The sequence below is a fragment of the Solanum stenotomum genome, chromosome 12 (genome assembly GCF_019186545.1).
Source record: "Solanum stenotomum isolate F172 chromosome 12, ASM1918654v1, whole genome shotgun sequence".
Classification (NCBI taxonomy): Eukaryota; Viridiplantae; Streptophyta; class Magnoliopsida; order Solanales; family Solanaceae; genus Solanum; species Solanum stenotomum.
In genome coordinates, this window is record NC_064293.1 from 37610560 (window position 1) to 37631840 (window position 21281).

The 21281-nt window shown below is 32.4% G+C and overlaps 3 protein-coding genes and 1 pseudogene across 3 annotated transcripts; 1 reads left to right on the forward strand and 3 right to left on the reverse strand.

Annotated features, from left to right (window-relative positions):
- Positions 1 to 453: 453 nt before the first annotated feature.
- Positions 454 to 11089, forward strand: LOC125848400 (berberine bridge enzyme-like 22; annotated as a pseudogene).
- A 297-nt stretch (positions 11090 to 11386) lies between these two features.
- LOC125848781 (berberine bridge enzyme-like 22) lies at positions 11387 to 13175 on the reverse strand. Its single transcript, XM_049528717.1, has one exon. The coding sequence runs from the start codon at positions 13173 to 13175 to the stop codon at positions 11565 to 11567; it is 1611 nt and encodes a 536-aa protein (XP_049384674.1). The 3' UTR covers positions 11387 to 11564.
- A 347-nt stretch (positions 13176 to 13522) lies between these two features.
- On the reverse strand, positions 13523 to 15453 carry LOC125848177 (berberine bridge enzyme-like 22). Its single transcript, XM_049527998.1, has one exon. It carries the CDS (start codon positions 15451 to 15453, stop codon positions 13762 to 13764), a length of 1692 nt encoding a protein of 563 aa, XP_049383955.1. The 3' UTR covers positions 13523 to 13761.
- A 3633-nt stretch (positions 15454 to 19086) lies between these two features.
- On the reverse strand, positions 19087 to 21281 carry LOC125848116 (coniferyl alcohol acyltransferase-like). The gene is made up of 2 exons (XM_049527921.1): positions 20722 to 21281; positions 19087 to 20100 (listed from the first exon to the last, which is right to left on the reverse strand). Exons 1-2 carry the CDS (start codon positions 21151 to 21153, stop codon positions 19156 to 19158), a joined length of 1377 nt encoding a protein of 458 aa, XP_049383878.1. The 5' UTR covers positions 21154 to 21281; the 3' UTR covers positions 19087 to 19155.

Here is a 21281-nt window from a genome sequence, read left to right on the forward strand (position 1 = left end):
TAAAAAGAGTGAGTGGAAAATAACCTTTAATTTACATTTTAAATATTTTTCTCAAGAAATTTGTCATATTTCTATGATTCACTTAACATGGACCAGAGATAATAGTATTGAGTTGCCATGCATTCAAATACGTATTTTGGGTCTAAGTCAAATTGTTGAATAAATCCAGAAGTACTATTATAGTCCATTGAAGTATGTATAATTTACACTGTATTACTAGTTCATGGGTAGCTAATAAATGTAATACTTCTATTATTAATTTTTGTTATTATTTGTATAACTCTGACCAGTAATCAAACATCCACTCACTTAATCTTATAATAGGAGTATTTGAAAGGTTACTTGTGAACAAATTCATCTTCTTTCCCCTCAAACAATGATTGCTCTTTCTTTGTAGTTTTGAATCCCTTTCAAGTCTTTTAGATAGCAATTTTTCTATTCCAAAGAAAAGAAATGGGTAGCATTCAAATTCTCTTTGTTTTACTCTTTTCACTCTTTTTGGCAAAATGTTACTCCAAACAAGAAGACTTTCTTCTTTGTCTTTCCAAAAACAACACTACACAAAATGTTTACACCCCAAATTCTCCAACTTATTCATCTATCCTGGAATATGCCCAAAAAAATCCAAGATGGTTGAATTCATCACATCCCAATTTCATTGCTTCCCCTAAGGAAGAGTCAGAAATCAGGCCTGTCATTCTTTGTAGTAAAAAAATAGGCCTACAAATCAAGATCAAAAGCGGTGGCCACGACTATGAAGGCATATCTTATCGCTCTAAATCCCCGTTTGTTATGCTTGATTTAAGCAATCTATACAAAATCAATATTGATTTAAATGAAGAAACAGTTTGGGTTCAAACAGGGGCGACCCTCGGCCAACTTTACTATGCAATTGCAAAGAAAAGTAAAGTTCATGCATTTCCAAGTGGTGTCTGTTTCAGTATTGGCACTGGTGGAATCATCAGTGGTGGTGGGATTGGAGCATTGATGAGGAAATTCGGCCTGGCAGCTGATAACGTTGTAGATGCACGTGTGATGGATGTCAATGGAAAAATTTCTTGACAGAAAGATGAATGAAGATTTGTTTTGGGAGATAAGAGGAGGTGGAGGGGCAAGTTTCGGTGTTATTCTAGCATGAAAACTAAAATTGATTCGTATTCCAGAGAAGCTTACTGTTTTCATGATTCGTAGGAAGTTAGAGGGTAACCAAAATCTCCTCCAAAAATGGGAAAACATAGCACATCAACTCCCCTGAAGATTTGTTAATCAGAGTTATTATTCAAAATGCTGTCTCCTCAGCAGGAAATGATACCAAAAAGCATGTGGAATTCTCATTTCAGGCACAGTATGTTGGACCTGTTGATACGTTAATTCCTCTGCTTAAATAGTGTTGGGTTTTAAAAGGTGTGAATGGAAAATGAAGAGTTGCGACTTTTATGAAGAGTTGTGACTTTAATGAAGAGTTGCGACTTTTATGAAGAGTTGTGACTTTGATGAAAAGTTGCGACTTTTATGAAGAGTTGTGACTTTTATGAAAAGTTGCGACTTTTATGAAAAGTTGTGACTTTTATGAAAGGTGGTGACCTTTCCGAAAGATTGTGACTTTTCCAAAGGTTTGTGACCTTTCCGGTAAGGCACATTAAGAACCTTTTCACACTACCCTTTGTTTTCTATAAATTGAGGGATTTCCTCTCATTTTATGAACGAATTTTCTGAACTTCTTCTTCTACTACTAAATCTAGTATTCTAAGTGTACTTTACTGCCGTTGAGTGGCTCGCTGACACCAGCGTTTTGGGTATCAATACACTGGTGATTGAGATCATTCTATCCTGGGAGGACATATTCCAAATCAAACCTCGGATACTAGAGGGGAATAATTTCCTTAAGGGGACACTGTGCATTCAGTGGGCTTGATCTTCTTTCTGCTTTTCCAGATTCTGGTATGTGTTACAGATTTTAGATTTGTGAATTAATTTATGTTCTTTTGTTCTTCACTGGTTCATTAAACTTTGGTAACTTCGTGTTTCTGTAAAGTTTGTTGGAATCAGTAAGATTCTTTAAACACAGATTGACAACAATTCTTCTTTAAGGAAAAAAAATATATCGTATATTTTATCTAATTTGTTTCTGATTCTAGTTTCTCTACTAGTTTTAATTTTCTAGTTGTGAAAATGTTTTTAAAGGATATTGTGTCTTATCAAGTTCTTCAAAGTTTTGTTCTAAGTATCTTGGGAATACAAGACGAACAACAATCTTAAGGAAATTATTATACTGTTGGTATTTCTTGTATTCTACTTAATGAGAGAAACAAATCATGAAAGTAGAAGTTTAAGGCATTACTTCTCCATAATTTGGTGCTTTGTTTAGCAAGGTCGAAGTGAGAATGTACAAAAAAAGTGGTGCTATTTCGGTTAAAGATTACACCAGGTAATCTTCTTATTATTTATCTAAGGAGGAAAATAGTTTCTAAGAGTTAACAATTTTGATCTTTTATCATGTGTATCTTTGGAAAAAGATCTGCAAACCATTTGTTGTGGAATGAATTTTTCTTGGCAAATAGTATTGCCTTTAAAATTCTTTAGTTTGCAAAATGAGAGATGCACATTTTTGTTGGATAAAATAGTATGTCAAAATGTTATAGTTGGAAGACTATTTGAAAAGAAAAACATTTCTATGTGATAAAGAATATGTTTAATTCTGTTTGGAGACTAAAAAAAATAAAAAAAAAAAAACTTTTGTAGTTTTGTACTCCATGTGAAATTTGATTGTGTCTGATTTTTGTAGGCTAAAAACTTTTGTAGTTTATTACTCTGGATAAATCAGACTATCCAATTAGTTTGAAAAATTATGAAAACTTCACATAATAAGTCAATGTTGTACTTTTGACTTTCTATAAACTTGAATGTTATATAGAAACAAATTGTACCAATTTTTTTTTGTCTTTATTGTTAGTATTCTAAATACTAAGTGGTATGTCTATTTGTGATAGATTGAAAAATACCAGTGACTTAGAGTTTGTGATTTTGTGCCTCTATGAATGAACTTTGACACTATGTAAATATTGTCAAAGAGAATTGAAGCAATATAATTCTTTTGTAGAATAATATTTCCAAAAGAGGTTTCATAGTGCCAATGACATTTTGATGGTCTGGAAAAATATGTGGAAAAACTATTTTCAAATACTTCAAAAGTATTTTTGAGATCACATTTAAAATGTGGGGGTTCTTTGCTTATGATAAAGATAAAATTAGACTTGGTGTCTAATTTAATTTTGGAGCAAAAGATATGAAATTCAATGATACTTTTGTATTATGTTAGACCCACAAAATTCTTGGAGTATATTTTGTATTGTGGTTGTTGAGTTTCTCTATTACTAGTATATGGTGTGACTAGTATGAAACTACTAAATTCTATATATACTTGTTCAAAATAATTGTGTTCTTTTATGAAAAAGTCTCACTTAAAATGTTGTGATTTTTCATGAAAAGATATGTCTATTATGATAAAAATATTTGCATAGACATGAATATTGGTGAATAGTCATTTGTTATGTTCTGTAAAAGAAACATTTGAACTATATTGCCTTTATTGGACCCGATGAAACTTTGTTCATGGGTAGTTCTATAACAATCCAATTGAAAGTTATGGAAAGTTCCTTCTGAAAAGGACATCTGACAAGGTGATGACTCTAAACAATGTTTGTATCACACAAAATTGTAAGAAATAGGAACAAAATATTAGTGAGAAAAAAGCTACCTCGCGAAGAGCTTTTCAAACTCAATATTTTTATTTGTTCTTACTTGCTTGAGTCAAAGTTTGTGACATGAACACTCGGGGCATGTCAATTACAAAACCTTGTAAGGTAAACTGATCAACTTAGAAGTTTTGTCTAACTTTGAGTGCAATAAATAAAAATGTCATGTTTGTGTGGAGTCTAAGTATGCTAAGCATTCTTATAAATCTGTTGAAATGAATTCTAATCCCTTAGAGTTGATTTACACTGACATTTGTGATATGAAGTCAACACCATCTCGTGGTGGAAAAAAGTATCTCATAACTTTCATTGACAATTGCATTAGAAATGACTATGTCTATTTGTTGAATGGTAAGGATGAAGCAATAGAAATGTTTAGACAATATAATATCGAAGTTGAAAATTAGTTGAGAAAAAGATAAGAAGTGATAAGAATGGAGAGTATAAATCTCCTTGTGCAGAAATATGTTTGGAAAATGGAATTATCCATCAAACTGCTGCCCTATTCACCTCAATCTAATGAAAAATCGAACATTGAAAGAAATGATGGATGCATTATTTATAAGTTCAGGTTTACCACAAAACTTGTGTGGAGGAACTATCCTTACTGTAAAAGGGAACAACAAAAAGTTTTGCCTTTTCATAAAGAAAGCAATGAAAAATTTTGTTTTTCCAGGACACAATCTATTCCATATGAGAAATGGAAATGAAGGAAATCCAACTTGAAATATTTCAAAGTGTGGGGGTTGTTGACACCAAATTTTGTCCCTCCTTTCTTCTAATTTATTTCGTTGAGCTTCTAAATTGCTAATAAGTCGAATACTTTATAATTCACTATTTTATTTTTTATATGATCTTTCTATTTTAAAATTGTATCACTATTATTACTATTATTACTTAAATGTCGTCTTGTTTAAAATAGTATGTATTTTAAGTTTCTTACTTTCTAAACTTTTATGTAATATATATTATAGAAGCTCAAACGAGTTAATTAAAAAGAAAGAAAAACCATGAATGTTGGGCCTAATTGAATCTCAAAATGGACCAAATATTCAGCCCCTTATTCAATGTTGAATCTGTCCAAAATTAGGCCCAATTCGCTAGCCCATTTTGGAGCATATCAGAAAACTCCTAACCTATTCCTAATCTTTTCAGCCGCTGCACGTCGCTTTCTCCTCTCTTCCCTCTTCTAAGCAAAGTTCCAATGTAGTGCAGCCATGGACAGCTTTCATCCTTCCGTTTTGAGCTTAATTTTGTCCTTGTGGAGGCATCCAACAAAGACTTTCTTGTTTCATGCTTAAAAAATGCAGCAGCCTTTTTCAAATTTCAAACAAATTTCACTATTTCAGACGATTATATGCAGCAATATCTCTGCCATATTTGACCAATTTCAAAAGGATTCCCGCTCAACAAATACCATAACATTTGTATTCACTTATAAAAACATCTTGAGATCATCACGAGAGGAGGATTTTTTTTTTCTCTATCATTTTTCACTATCAAAACTACTTTTTCAAAGGCTAAACATTCACAAGAACATCACATATTTTACACTTCAATATCATCTAACGAGTCTACTATAGTCTTTATTTGCTAATTTGTCGGAGGAACGAAGTAGATCCTTCATCGACAACCTGGTTCACTGCCCACAAAAAGGTTAGATCTAAACCTGTTTTGTTTCATTTCCGATAGTTTAGTGTATGTCATGAATAAAAGTAATGTATTTTATTTTTTCTCTGATATTCATAAATCTCAACTGCTAAAAGATTTGTTTGTAATTTTATTTGCTTAAACATTATGTGTACCATGTTCTAAATACGATTTGGAAGCTAGAAACCATATCAGTGTTTGTTTCTCCCTATTTTACCAACATGATTCGTTCTGTTCTTGATCGAATACTAAGACAAAATGTAGCATGTGATCTATAGGATGGATAATTTTATAGCTAAGAACTTGTAAGAGATCATGATTAAATTCTACTCCTAAAAAATGCATCTGCAAAGTCTTAAATTCTGTTTTGATTATAATAACTAATATTAATGATTTTGGCCTTGCTCCCTGTGTTATAGTTAATTGTTATTTATACATGTTAACTTACTTTATAGAAATTGATTCTACTTCCCATTTACATACTAAATGTTATGTTGTGAATCATCTAAAATGCTTAGTGATCTTAACTTTAAGGATGCTACACTAAGTGACCAACTGTCTCGTTTAAATTTATATACTTTAGGAACACCAAATTTTGGTATACTACACTAGATATTGTAAGTTTGATGACTTGTTTGAATCCTTTCTATGTCATCTGCTTTATATGTTTTTAATTTTGAGTTGTTGAAATTGACTTTCCTACTATCTAATTCTTATTTTCTTTCTTATCTTTGTTTACATGTACATACCGGAGTCAAAGAGTCTTACTTTACGACTCGACCTCACTACAAGACTCAAAAAATTGCATATACATTGTCATTTGTGTTTCTAGCTCCCTAGAAACTCCATCGAGAAGAAAAAACAAGAGAAAGTGACAAGCATTCGACTTCACTCTTCTTTTAGTTGCTTATTCCTAACTTTCTTTATGTTATTTTCGCTATGAATATTTGTGTGTTTGTTTTGGTAACTTTGTTTGACGTACTTGGTAGTTAACTAATCCTTCATGTAGACATTTTGAAAAACATTTAGTTATTAATTAAGTCACCCTTTAGAGTTTAAAATATTTCATAAATTGGCTTAAGTTAAATCTTGGACCATAAGTTGCAAATGATATGAAGTCCAGAAGTTGATCTAGCTCAACTTAGCATGCGGGTTGATTAGGATGATTTATTTATTAAAAAATAAAGATTTCAACAACAAATGTTTTATATATAAAAATCAACTCTTGTTTTGTGATTGTCTTGGTTCATGTGTTTGAGTGTAAAACTTTTCTAAACCCACATTATTTTCAAATACAAAAATTACTACTTTTTTTTAAACACTAAATCTTCTTCCTAATCAACTACTTTATCTTTTTATCACTTGTTTTGACACCTTAGCCTAATTAAGTAATTTAAATTCGGCCGGTTAACCATTTTTAATGGATCTTAAAGGATGCCTAACCCCTTCCCTTTAGATTAATTGAACATGTACCTAGAATCTCATGTTTAATAAGACCTTAAAATGAAGTTAACTTTAGAAAATAACTTTAATTAATTTAGGTGTCCTAATTCACCGTAATAATTAGGTGGCGACTTCTTGACTTAGTTAATTACTTTAGAAATCACCAAAATGTTGTACACTATTTTGACCCGGTTAAAATGGGGTATAATAGGGGTGTCTTGCCAAAGTCCAAGTCCTATTTCTTAAAGGATTAAAATAAGACCTAAGACAGTGGACTGTAATATTAGACTTGAGTAGTCTAGTGAAAGGTCTAAACGACCTTGGAAAGAATAAAAGGAGAATGTACTTAATAAAGATATTCCGAGGTGTAGTAAATGTCAAAGGACATCTACTTTCTTCGAATATGATTTAGTAACATTTCTTGTGTCTTCTGTAGACTCATCTTGTTGGACAGATGGTGTTAATAGTGAGATTGGTTCAATCTTGAGCAATCCTATTGGAAGTTGGTTGATCTTCCCCTAGGAAATAAACTTTTGGGTTCAAAGTGAATCCTCAAAAGGAAAATAAAAGTCGATGGAACTTTTGACAAATATAAAGCAAGACAAAAACAAGGTCTTGATCTTTTCGATACATACTCACCAGTAACTAGAATTACATTCATTTGGATGTTAGTTGTATTAGCTGTGGTATATGACCTCCAAATTCATCAAATGAATGTGAAAACAACTCTCTTAAATGGAGAATTGGAGGAAGAAATTTACATGGAATAGCCCGAGGGTTTTGTCGTTCCTGGTAAAGAAAAGAAAGTGTGCGAACTTGTTAAGTCACTTTATGGACTAAAACAAGCACCTAAATAATGACATAAGAAATTTGACCAAACTATGTTGGTAAATGGATGTAAGAATGATGGAAGTGATAAATGTGTTTACATTAAAATCACAAGGTCATTGTTTGTTTGTATATTGGTGATATGTTGATCATCAGTAGAGACACTAATGACATAAATGCTACTAAACATATGCTAGAAAGCAACTTTGATATGAAAGATCGTGGAGTTATTGATGTGATCTTAGGTATAAGAATCCTTAGAACTCCAAGATTTTTAGCATTGTCACAGTCTCATTACATTGAAAAAGTACTTGACTAGCTCAAATATTTGGATTTTAATATTGTCAAGACTCCAATAATGTGAGCTTTACACTTCAAAAGAATGAAGGTGAAAGTGACTCACAATTGGATTATACTAGAGTATTGGGAAGTATGATGTATATCAAAAAGTGTACGCGATCAGATATAGCTTGTGCTATTAATAAACTGAGTCGGTTCACAAATAATCCCAATTAAACTCATTGGATGAAAATGAAAAGAGTTTTGGGGTATTTAAAACATACTCAAAACTATGTCTTGCATTATACAAATATCATACAGTATTGAAAGGATATAGTGATGTAAATTGGATCACCGGGATCAAATAGAGTAAAATCCACGAGTGGATATGTATTTACTCTTGGTGGAGGAGCAGTCTCTTGGAAATTTTCCAAAAAGACATGTATTGCTAGCTCTACAATGATCTCTGAGCTAGGTGCTCTAGATAAGGTCGGTGAACAAGTTGAAAGACTCCGGAATTTCTTGATAGATATTCTTTTTGGCCCAAACCTTTGGCATCAGTATGCATACACTTTGATAGTCAAGATGCAATAGGTAAGGCATGGAGCATGATGTATAACGGAATGTCTCGTCATATAAGACATAGACATGATATCGTTAGAAAACTACTCTCTAGTGGAATTATCATAATTGACTATGTAAAGTCAAAGGATAATGTGTCGGATCCACTTACAAAAAGGCCTAACTAGAGAGAAAGTTGAAAGATCATCTAAGGGAATGGATTTACGGCTTAGGACAAGTCATCATGGCGGTAACTCTATCTAGCAGACTGGAGATCCCAAGAGCTAGATTCAAGGAGAAAAACAAAGTTGTGACTGACGGTTCGGCATTGTCAACCAACTCAATCCATTCTCATGATGAAGACAATGCTCAGGAACAAGGATACATCATTAAGGCTTGTTATAGAGTTAATAAAGCTTAATGTTTTTAATGATTTGCTAAGTTTGGCAGATTTGACCAAATAGTGTATCTACGCGATAACACGGTTAGAAATCACCTATGTGAGTGTGAAGTGTAAGCCGCTTCAAAGAGGATGATTGTCAAAAGCCCATCTCTCTATACACTGATGAAACCAGGAGGTGTTCATGGCTGAAACGAACACAACCATAAAAACCATAAACGATAAAGGGTTAATTGTGTGACATATAGTTGTCTAGGTATACACCAAAGCTCGACGGTTCAAAGATATCGCATCTACCGATTGACCGAGTATATCCGATATATGTTCACTATGGAAAGTCCAAAGGGAAACCTACTTATCCAGATGCAATTAATTCTTGCTTGTAAAGTACACATACTTGTCCGTTTCTTTGTCTTGGAGTCATTCCGCATTCATGCGGGGGATTGTTGGGTTTTAAAAGATGTGAATGGAAAATGAAGAGTTGCGACTTTTATGAAGAGTTGTGACTTTGATGAAAAGTTGCGACTTTTATGAAGAGTTGTGACTTTGATGAAAAGTTGCGACTTTTATGAAGAGTTAAGACTTTTATTAAAAATTGCGACTTTTATGAAAGGTGGTGACCTTTCCGAAAGATTGTGACTTTTCCAAAGGTTTGTGACCTTTCCGGTAAGGCACAATAAGAACCTTTTCACACTACCCTTTGTTTTCTATAAATTGAGGAATTTCCTCTCATTTTATAAATAGAATTTTTCTGGACTTCTTCTACTACTAAATCTAGTATTCTAAGTGTACTTTACTGCCGTTGAGTGGCTCATTGACACTAGCGTTTTGGGTATCAATACACTGGTGATTGAGATCATTCTATCCTGGGAGGACATAATACGAGTGTTTCGCTAAATTTATAAGCAGTTCGAGTTAGTTTATATATATCTTTTGACTTATCTACATTATTTGTTAAACAGTAGAAGTGATTATAAGTCAAAATCAGTTAAAAGTCATGAATATATGATTATTTTGCAGCTTATTATAAACATTTTTGGTTTGACCAATCTTTTATTAATTTATTTCAGTGGGCTTGATCTTCTTTCTGTTTTTCCAGATTCTGGTATGTGTTACAGATTTTAGATTTGTGAATTAATTTGTGTTCTTCTTTTCTTCACTGGTTCATTAAACTTTGGTAACTTCGTGTTTCTGCAAAGTTTGTTGGAATCAGATTGACAACAATTCTTCTTTAAGGAAAAAAAATATTTCGTATATTTTATCTAATTTGTTTTTGATTCTAGTTTCTCTACTAGTTTTAATTTTCTAGTTGTGAAAATGTTCTTAAACTTTATTGTGTCTTACTAAGTTCTTCAAAGTTTTGTTCTAAGTATCTTAGGAATACAAGATGAACAACAAACAGTACTTCCCTGAGTTCAATTTGGAGCGAAAAGATTGCTTTCAAAAGATTACAACTGCTGGTGCGGAGAAAGAATGCCATGAAGTTTCCTGGATTCAGTCAATCTTTTATTTCTATTTCCGAAAACTAACTGATGCACCTGAAACTTTGCTAGAAAAGAGTATTCCAACAAAGAGAAGTTACGACAAAGGGACGTCTGATTTTGTGAAGACTCCAATTCCGGAAAGTGGTTGGGAATTGATAGAGACTCTTCTAGGAAGAAGAAAGTCCCCAGATAATTTTTGAGCCAATGGGTGCGAAATTTGATGAAATATCAGAATCTGAAATTCCATTCCCTCATAGAAAAGGGAATTTTGTGCAATATACAGTACTTGAACTACTGGAGCGATAACAGTGAGAGTATATCAAGCCAGAAGATAGGATGGCTGAGGAAACTTTACCAGGAAATGGAGCCATATATTGCAAAATCTCCAAGAACGGCTTATCTGAATTACAGGGACCTTGATTTTGGGACAAATTCAGAGGACTACAGCTATTCCAAGGCCAAAATATGGGGTGAAAAGTATTTTAGGGCAACTTTGAGAGATTGGCTAAAGTGAAGAGTAAGGTGGATCCCAGCAATTTTTTCAGAAATGAACAAAGTATTCCACCTTATTCTACTAATAATATATAGCTAAAGTTTTACAAATTGAAATGTCCTTTTACTCATATCACACATGTCTCATATTATTAGACAAGCCAGTTAGTGCTTGAGTCACAAATTGTAATATGATATTACAGAGAAGTTTTCAGTTTTAAATAAAAGATGTGTTGCTCTAAGAGGATAAATACTTATTCGCACTCTACATTTATACTAAAACTGTAAACACAAAATATGCCTAGTATTTTCATACACATATATCTTAAGATAGTATTGAACAGGAAGAATAAACAAACAAAAATAAAAATGAGCAATTTTAATATTGTAATATATTATAAAAAAATAAAAATACAAATTACTTACACATTTAAAATACTAGAGATAATATATTTAACAAGACTTCCCCGAGTACTAAAAAGTTACTGCAGATGTTATTTATATCGAATTAGTAATTAAAAATTAAACTAAGAATACATAGAAGACACAAGTTCTGTATTTATTGTCTTGGTGTAAATGTATGCGAGTTAAAAAATGTGCATGTTCAGCATTTTTGGAGTGTTAGTTATTTAGTTCATTAACTTGCGCGGAATCTAATCTTCTTCAGCTATATCAGTGCGATAAATGGTAAGGTGGTACACTTTGTTCACTTCTAAAGAAATTTTTTGGATCCACCTTCCTCTTCACTTTAGCCAGCCTCTCAAAATTGCCCTTGAAATACTTTTCACCCCATATTTTGGCCTTGGAATAACTGTAATCCTCTTCATTTGTACCTAAACCAAAGTCCCTGTAATTCAGGTAAGCCGTTCTCGGAGATTTTGCAACATATGGCTCCATTTCCTTGTAAAGTTTCCTCAACCATGCTATCTTCTGGCTTGATATACTCTCGCTGTTATCGCCCCAGTTCACCAAGTACTGAATAGTATACAAATTTCCCTTTCTATGAGGGAATGGAATTTCCGATTCTGATATGTTATCTAATTTTCCACCTAATGGCTCCATTATCATCTGAACTCTTTCTTCTTCCAAAAGCAGTCTTTCTATCATTTCCCAACCACTATCCGGAATTGGAGTCTTCACAAAATCAGATGTCCCTTTGTTGAAATTTTTCCGTGTTGGAATTCTCTTTTCTAGCAAAACTTTAGGTGAATCATTTGGTTTTCTGAAAAATAAATGTAAGACTGATCCGATCCAGGGGACTTCGTGACATTCTTTCTCTGCTTGAGCAGTAGTATTCTCTTGGAAGCAATCTTTTTGCTCCAAATTAAACTCAGGGAAGTATTGTTTCAGGAGAGGAATTAATTCGTCAACAGGACCAACATATTGTGCTTGAAAATAGAATTCAACATACTTTTTAGTAACATTTCCTTCTGATGTTCTGCGATTTTGAACAACAGCTCTAATGAACAAATCTTCAGGGAGTTGATGTGATATGTTTTCCCATTTTTGGAGGAGATTTTGGTTACCCTCTAATTTCCTACGAATAGTGAAAACAGTAAGCTTTTCAGGAACACGAACCAATTTTAGTTTCCATGCTAGAATTACGCCGAAACTTGCCCCTCCACCTCCTCTTATCGCCCAAAACAAATCTTTGTTTTTCTCTCTGTCAAGAATTTTTCCTCTAACATCCATTACACGAGCGTCTACAACGTTATCAGCTGCCAGGCCGAATTTCCTCATCAATGCACCGAGCCCACCACCACTGATCATTCCACCAGTGCCAACACTGAAGCATACACCGCCTGGAAATCCGTGAACTTTACTTTTCTTGGCAATTGCATAGTAAAGCTGGCCGATGGTTGCCCCTGTTTGAACCCAAACCGTTTCTTCCTTTAAATTAATCTTGATTTTGTCAAGATTGCTTAAATCAAGCATAACAAAAGGGGATTCAGAGCGATAAGATATGCCTTCATAGTCGTGACCACCGCTCTTGATTGTGATTTCTAGCCCTATTTTCTTACTACAAAGAATGACAAGCCTGATTTCTGATTCTTTCTTAGGGGATGCAATGAAAATGGGATGTGAAGAATTGAACCATCTGGGGTTTTTCTGGGCATATTCCAGGATAGATAAATAAGTTGGAGAATTTGGGGAGTAAATGTTTTTCGTAACATTTTTTTGGGAGTATTTGGTAAGACAATGAAGAAAACCTTCTTTTTTGGAGTAACATTTTACCAAAAAGAGTAAAAAGAATAAAACAGAGAGAATCTGATAGCTTCTCATTTTTTTTTTACAGGAAATTGCTATCTAAAAGAATTAAGGGATTCAGAATGAGCTATCAATGCTTTGAGGGGAAAGAAAGTGATTTTTCTCAAGTCTATAATCCAATTTATAGAGATGAATTTGAATGTACTCACTGTATTAGTTTCTGAATTAATTCAACAGTTAGACTTTGATCTAGAGGACTTAATGTAACTGAATGTACTATATAAGTTTATGAATTCAACGTACTTCAATTCAATGTTAATTCATAAAGCATTTTGAAATTTAAGAGACTCAAATGAATCTAAATAAATCCACTGTTTCAAAATGTCCAAACGTTATTTATTTTTTATTAATGATAAGAAATGGAGCCAGGTTTTTATAGACTCGACTTATCTCAATATTTTTGACACCAGAACATATATACATGTACAAAAAATTACGTACTAATATTTCAACAAATATCAAATTTTGAACCCATAATTTTAAAAGTACAATGGATTCAACGGTAAGAACTTAACTTTGAACTCATCGAGTTCAAATTTTCCATCCAGAGTACATCTGTACTCACTTTTGCCTTTGTGGATACATTTGCAAGAAGTTCATATCAGAATACCTGTAATTCGGATGGAATGTAAGTGCTTGGCCATGCTTCTTCGATTAAATTCATCAGTCCTGGAGTAGCAAAAGGTGGAATGCTTTGCTGGTATCTGAAAAAGTTCTCCGGATCAACCATACTCTTCACTTTAGCTAACCTCTCAAAGTTGCCTTTGAAATACTTTTCACCCCAGATTTTGGCCTTCGAATAGCTATAGTCTTGTTGGTTAGTCCCAAAATCAAGATCCCTGTAATTGGTATAGGCAGTCCTGGGAGAATTGGCAACAAATGGCTCCATTTCCTTGTAAAATTTTCTCATCCATCCAATCTTTTTGCTCGATACGTTCTCACTGTTATCGTTCCAATTCACTAAGTGCTGAATGTTGTACAAATTTCCCTTTCTGTGAGGGAAAGGAAGTTCAGATTCTGAAAATTCATCTATCCTTCCACCCAATGGTTCTACTATTATCATAGGCCTGTCCTCTTCAAGAAACAATCTTTCAATCATTTTCCAACCCTTATCAGGAATCGGAGTCTTCACAAAATCAGATGTTCCCTTGAAGTAATTTTTATATACAGGAACACTGTTATCCAGAAGGACCTCAAGTGATTCATCAACTTCTTTGTTGTACAAAAACAAGACCGACCCGATCCAGGGAACTTCATGACATTCTTTCTTCAAACAAGGTCTCTCAGTGCAATTTATCACTGGTTCTTGGAAGAAATCTTTGTGTTCCAAATTAAACTCCGGAAATTTATCACTAACAATAGGAATTAACTCATTAACTGTCCCAAGAAATAGTCCTTCAAATGTGACTTTGACTTTCTTTTCGTTTCTTTCTCCATCATTTTGCATTATCATTCTGAGGAAGAACTCTTTAGGTAGTAAATATGATGTATGTTGCCATTGCTGGAGGAGATTTATAGTATTTCCCTCGAGCATTCGATGAACCCTGAAAACAGAAACCTTCTCAGGGACATGAACCAGCTTGAGTTTCCAAGCAAGAATGATCCCAAAACTTGAACCTCCACCTCCTCTTATGGCCCAAAAAAAGTCTTCTCCCATTAATTTTCTGTCAAGAATTCTTCCATTAACATCCATTACACGAGCATCGACAACATTATCTGCTGCAAGCCCGAATTTCCTCATCAAAGAACCTAATCCTCCACCACTAATTAGCCCACCACTGCCAGTAGTATAACATATACCTCCTGGAAATGCATGTACTCTGCTTTTCTTTGCAATTTCATAGTATAATTGTCCCAATGTTGCCCCTGTTTGAATCCAGGCCACTTCTTCCTCTAAATCTATATCGATCTCATTAAGATTACTCATATCAATCATGATAAATCGCGATTCAGCACGAAAAGAGAGACCTTCATAGTCATGACCACCACCTAACACTCTAATTTGAAAGTCAAACATTTTGCTGCAAAGAATGAGAGGTTTAAGTTCATTTTCTTTACGAGGGACAATAATTAAAAGCGGATGTGCTGATGAAGAATTCAACCATCTTGGATTTTTCTGGGCATGTTCGATAATCGATGAATATGCTGGTGATTTTGGAGCATATATAAGTACTCCTGTGATGTTACTTTCAGAAAATTGACTAGAAATACAGTGGAGAAAGGATTCTTGGGCATAAAATTGTGACAAAAAGAATGATAATATAAGAACAAAGAGAAGTTGAAAGTTCCCCATTCTCCTTCTTTAGAGTAGCTGGAGAATAAGAGGAAAATAGAAAGTAACATTTAAATATTTTTCGATAAGGGAGAAAGAGTAGTAAAAGGGGAAGAAAGTTAAAATACATAACATAATTTCAGAAAAAAAAAGTCAAGCTTGACCGAGGACATTGTCTGATTTTTGCACTAAAATAGTATGGCAATGGCAGTATACTTAATTGGAGCCATGTGAAGTTGATTATATTTTTTATATTAATAAAAGCCAAAATTCACAGTAAAGAAAAAGAGAGCATGTGAAGTCGACGTTCTCCACGAGAAAAAGGTGTGGACCATGATTGAGATTGCACAAGAAGAAATATGTAAATTCATTATATATAATTTAAGTAGAAGAAAGTGATTTCACAATGTTTTTGGGTGTTTATTTTAAGTTTTTATTATGTTAAAATAAATATTTTATCAAAAACATTATTAAACTAAAATCAAATTTAACTAGTTAGTTGAGCTAAACATTAGTTGGATCCATGATGTCTAACAAATTAATAAAAAATAAAATCAAATATATAGTAGGGACAATAGTTGATACACTCCAATTATTGATTCAGATGTGTTTTCAGGCAATTATGGAAGTCTGCAATTTTTAATTTGAGTTGTTTATCCTATTCCTTCGGATTTATTTTAGTTTTCGTGTTTTCTAAAATTATACCTTGGTCAAAATAATTATTATTTTAGAAAATTAAGATATAATTAGTTATTTTTTTCCTTCTATATTAGTTGTCTCATTTTTTTATGCATTCTTTGAAAAATCATAAATGAAAATTATTTTTACTACTTTACCCTTATATCTCTCCAATAAATTATACTTTAATTAAGAACAAGACGACCAAACTAATCTTATACTAAAAAAAAATTAATACTAGGGATAAAATGAGATTTAACAGAATTAACTGTATTGTTTTTAATACTAAGGGTAAAACGAGATTAACAAAATTAACTATATCTTGATTTTCTGTAAAATGACAAATAAATTACGACAAGGATTTTTAGTAATTTTGACAAATAATATGAGACTAAATGAGCTTTAGTTTCCACCTTTACTCTTATCCTATAAATGTGGAGAAAAATTATCAATAAAGAAGCATTATTAATGCTTAAATATCTTTTTAGTAAAATGTGTTGTTTGCAATTTCAAACACTACTAATAACCTCATGCACGTGAATCGCGATCTACCAATTATATGATGTCCCTGATATTCTATATATAATAAGCCACAATGCAACGTAACTATCTTGTTAGCTTTCAACCAAAAGCTAACAAGATTTTTAGTTACATATTTATTATTTAATTAAATAATAAATATGTCATTTCTATATATATCTTTCTATTACTATATATAATAAGTGGGAATATCTACTACTTAGCACATGACAAGTGTTACATGTGCTTAGATAGTGTTGTACATTCTTCTTTTATGGTTGTACCTTTAAAATTTATATTTTTGGACAATTTAACACTATTAATCACAATAATTAATAACTTAAAACATTTTTAAAAAATATATGAAAATTTCGATGACTCTCCAAATTTTATTTGTGTCACATAAATTGAGACAACAAAAATAACATATATTCGGTCCATTTTAATTTATTTGTCTTTTTTTTTTTATCTTTTTTATATTTAAAAATTGCGTATAAATACTATAAATCATAATAATTGACAACATAAAATATGTTTTGAAAAAAATACAAAAAAATCCACTGATTCTTGAAGTGAATCTATCGTAAAAATACTATAAATCATGATAATTGACAACATAAAATATTTCAAAAATAAAAACATATAAAAAAATTTGATTGATTCTTGAAATTAATCTACCGTTACAAATTATGTATAAAATATAATAAATCGTGATAATTGACAACTTAAAATATTTATTAAAAAAACACAAAAAAAGAAATTGTTGATTCTTAAAATTAATTTATCAATGTCACATAAAATGAGACAAAAGTAGTAATATGTATTTATTTAATGTGAAATTATTGAAAACTACGTAAAATGTATTGTAAATCTTAACAATTAACAACATTTGATTGACTCTTGAAATTTTATCTATGCTACATACATTGAGATAAATAGAGTAATATATATTAAGTCTTTAAAATTACGTACAACCTTATTGCTTTTTGTAGGCTTCGAATTATCGTGGTCATTTTTTAGGCTGATACAAGTTTTGTACATTTTCTATTTAATTTTTTTTAATATTATAAATCACAATAATTAATAATTTAAAATATTTAAAAAAATATATTAAAAATTGAGTTGGTTTTGGGAATTTTATTTATACTATATAAAATGGGACAAAGGAAGCAACATATATCATTTACAAATGACTTAAAAATTACAATAATTACCAAATTATAATATTTAAAAGCTATATAATAAAATAGGTTCACTTTTAGAATTCTACCGGGCTCACATATATTGGGACAGAAAAAATAACACATATCATTTTAAAATTATCAAAAAAGTATTATAAATAATAATAATTAACAACTTAAAATATCTAAAAGACATTTTAAAAGGGTTAATTTTGTAATTTTATCCATATCACATAAATTAGGACAAAGTCACCAGTAATGTAGGTTATTTGAAAGTTACATAAAAATATTATAAATCTCAATAATTAATAACTTAAAATATTTTTTTTTAAAAAATGAAAATTTGGATGACTCTCCAAATTTTATTTGTGTCACATAAATTGAGACAACAAAAATAACATATATTGGGTCCATTTTAATAGTGTCAAAGAAAGTACAAGTTTGTGATAAAAAAACTTATTTCTTTATCCACGTAAACAATCGCTTCAAAAACTCCGTTATTAGCCCCAAAACATACAATTTATATTATTGGGCCCGTGCATAGCACGGGCACCATTATCTAGTGGTTTAAATATGCCCAAATTACATATTTGGAGGTGGTCAAAATAATTATATTCATTAATTCATATACAAAGAATATATAACTTTATAGAAAAATATATATCACTCGTATATATATATATATATATATATATATATATAATACAATGGAGTAGTTTTCTTTTTTAAAAAATTTGCAACAATACATAAATTTTGTTACAAATTCTTGTTGGGCCTATCTGCAGTTTCTCCAGCTTGCTTAAGGGTTTGCATTCTGCTTAACCGTGACTAATTACACTGCAACAAAAAACAGTTGTTAGTGGACAATAAATATACACATAAACAAAGAGTATTAAAACTTTTACAAACATTAAATTAATTGTCATTACTCATTCGATACAATAACTATAGGATTTAGCGATATATACAAAGAATGTTAAATTGTAATTGTCACTAGTAATTGCCTCTAAAAAAACATATTTAGCTATTGCCATAAATTAATTAAATATTGAGGAAGCAAACAAATATATATATATATATATATATTGCAATCTCATATTAAAATAAGATATATATTTCTTCCTTCACACACACAATCAAACAGGCTTAGTACATATATAATTTTTTTTAAAAGTAGTTTTTGTGCAGAAAATATCGTAGGTCGTACTCCAAGAGGTGTGTTGTATAAACACAAGCATTAAAGGTTGTTTCTATTCTTGAACCCACAGACTATGGGTCAAACGGCAACAAACACCAAAGCTCCCCTTCTCTCTGAGTACATATGTATACATAAACCATTAATTAATTACTTCAAATTGAGATAATCGGCAGTGAGGGGCTTGAACACATTTGACGCAATAGCCTCAACCAAATCGATTTGGCCTTTCAACATATGCATGTAAACAATCCAATCTCCATTTCCTTTTGGACTTAGCATTGGCATCACATAACCTGATTTTCCTTCCCATGGAAAGTGGTACGAACCAAATAACGCCTCTCCCCATCCAAACTCAATCTTCCTCACCGGAAATTGCTTCCCGGATGACACCACCAACGCGGGTGTATCTTCATCCGTGGCGTAAATTCTTGCTAGAGCTGGCTCCGGACGATGATTCTCAACCCAATTTATTAACCCAAGAAAATGTTCTTTATTCACTGCACGTTCAAGAAACTCATGCACTGCACGTGCCACCCAACACAATGATTTCTCTTTTAAGTCCTCAACTCTCTTTTCGCCAAATGGGATGGAAAGAACATTCCCAAAATACCCTTTTAGTATCTTGGCTTGTTCTTCATCTCCGTTGCTTAATCTACTTCTTCCATTAACCACAATTCCAAGCCTGAAGTTCTTATTAGTATCACTGGCTATAGTTTTCCATAGGAAAGCGCTGAATGTTTCGAGTTTAGTAAACTTTGTGTTGTTACAATTGGCTAGTGATTGGAGGCGCCTGATTTCTTCGGCCTTAACATAGTAAATTCTACTTATAACTTGATCATCATCATGATCAATATTTGTGTTTTCCTGTTTTAGGGCTGAGATAGGTAAGTACATGGTATCAATTACAGGATCATAGACAGAGGGACACCGCGGATAAAGAAAAGATCGTTTGAAAGATGGTAGCTGAGAGAGTGGTTTGGACAGAGCTAACTCAGCCCATGATACAAGAAACATGTTGAATGAGTAAGCATCAGCAACTCTATGATCAAATGTACAACCCACCACTACTCCTCCACATTTGAGTTCTGTAACCTGCAATGGATTATTAAACTTTCATTCAATTTTCGAAAAACTGTAGTAAAGAGCAGAGTTCAGAGGAGTAACAGCATGCAAAACAAGAAGTTCAAGTTGAGTTGCAAAAGGAGAAAGAGGGTAAATGGGATTGATATGGTCTGGTCCTTCCCGGAACGTGTGAAGGCCGAGGCGAATCCAAGTTTTGAAAACTTTAGGTGCACCAATATTATTAATTTAGGCGTTAGCCAAAATTTTCAATTACAATTAACGGATAATTTGTATTCGATTGGTCACTAATGGCACAAATAGGAATCTAGTTGGATTTGAACCTTGGTCTCGCAGGTGGTTTCTCTAGTTTGTATAAGCGGCACAAGGGCACTCATATGCTTGTCATGGGGCATTGTTAATATTAATCCTAGTTTCTCAAAATAGATATATGTTAAAGAATGACAAAAGTCCCACATAGTGGTTAATGACATGGGTATAAAGCTTGGGCAATCATCCTCCATTTGAGCTAGTTTTTGGGTGTCAGCTAGGCCTAAGACCTAATTTAACAATATACACATGATTTTTTTTCAAATAGAAATATGAGCTGGATTCGAAGAATATTCAGAGTGATCGAGGAATCATGAATAGTACCTGAACAGCTAGTACACCATGCTTCTTCTTTGGTACAAGGTTGGCTTCTATGCTTTCATCCGGATTATAAAAGTTGATCTCTTTAAGCTCTACATCTGCCCAAGCTTCTATGAAATCCACTCCAGCATTGTTACATAGAATTTCGGGTTCTCCAGCAAGGTTCTGAACTAACTCTCCAGCAAATGCATAGTATGAAACCAAAGTCTCACACAAAGACACCTTAAGAACATTGACCATTGAATCAAATGACCAAATTTTTGGCAATATCCCAGAGGTAATAGGATTTTGATAACATAAGAATACTCCAACATCCACTGGAGGTAAAAGCAAATCAAGATTGGACTGTGATAGCCAATGCTCTTGCATTGGCAACATTGCTGCTACCACCTCTGTTTTGATCAACTTCACTTTGAAGTCCTTTTTGGCACCCATCTATTTAATATTTCTAAGATATATTTTTTGCTTTATGCTTTTTGGTGAGGGAAAGAATACTGGAGAGAGGAAGAAGGGTTTTGAATCTTTGTATCAATGTATTGTATGATTGTAATGTTGCGTGTTTT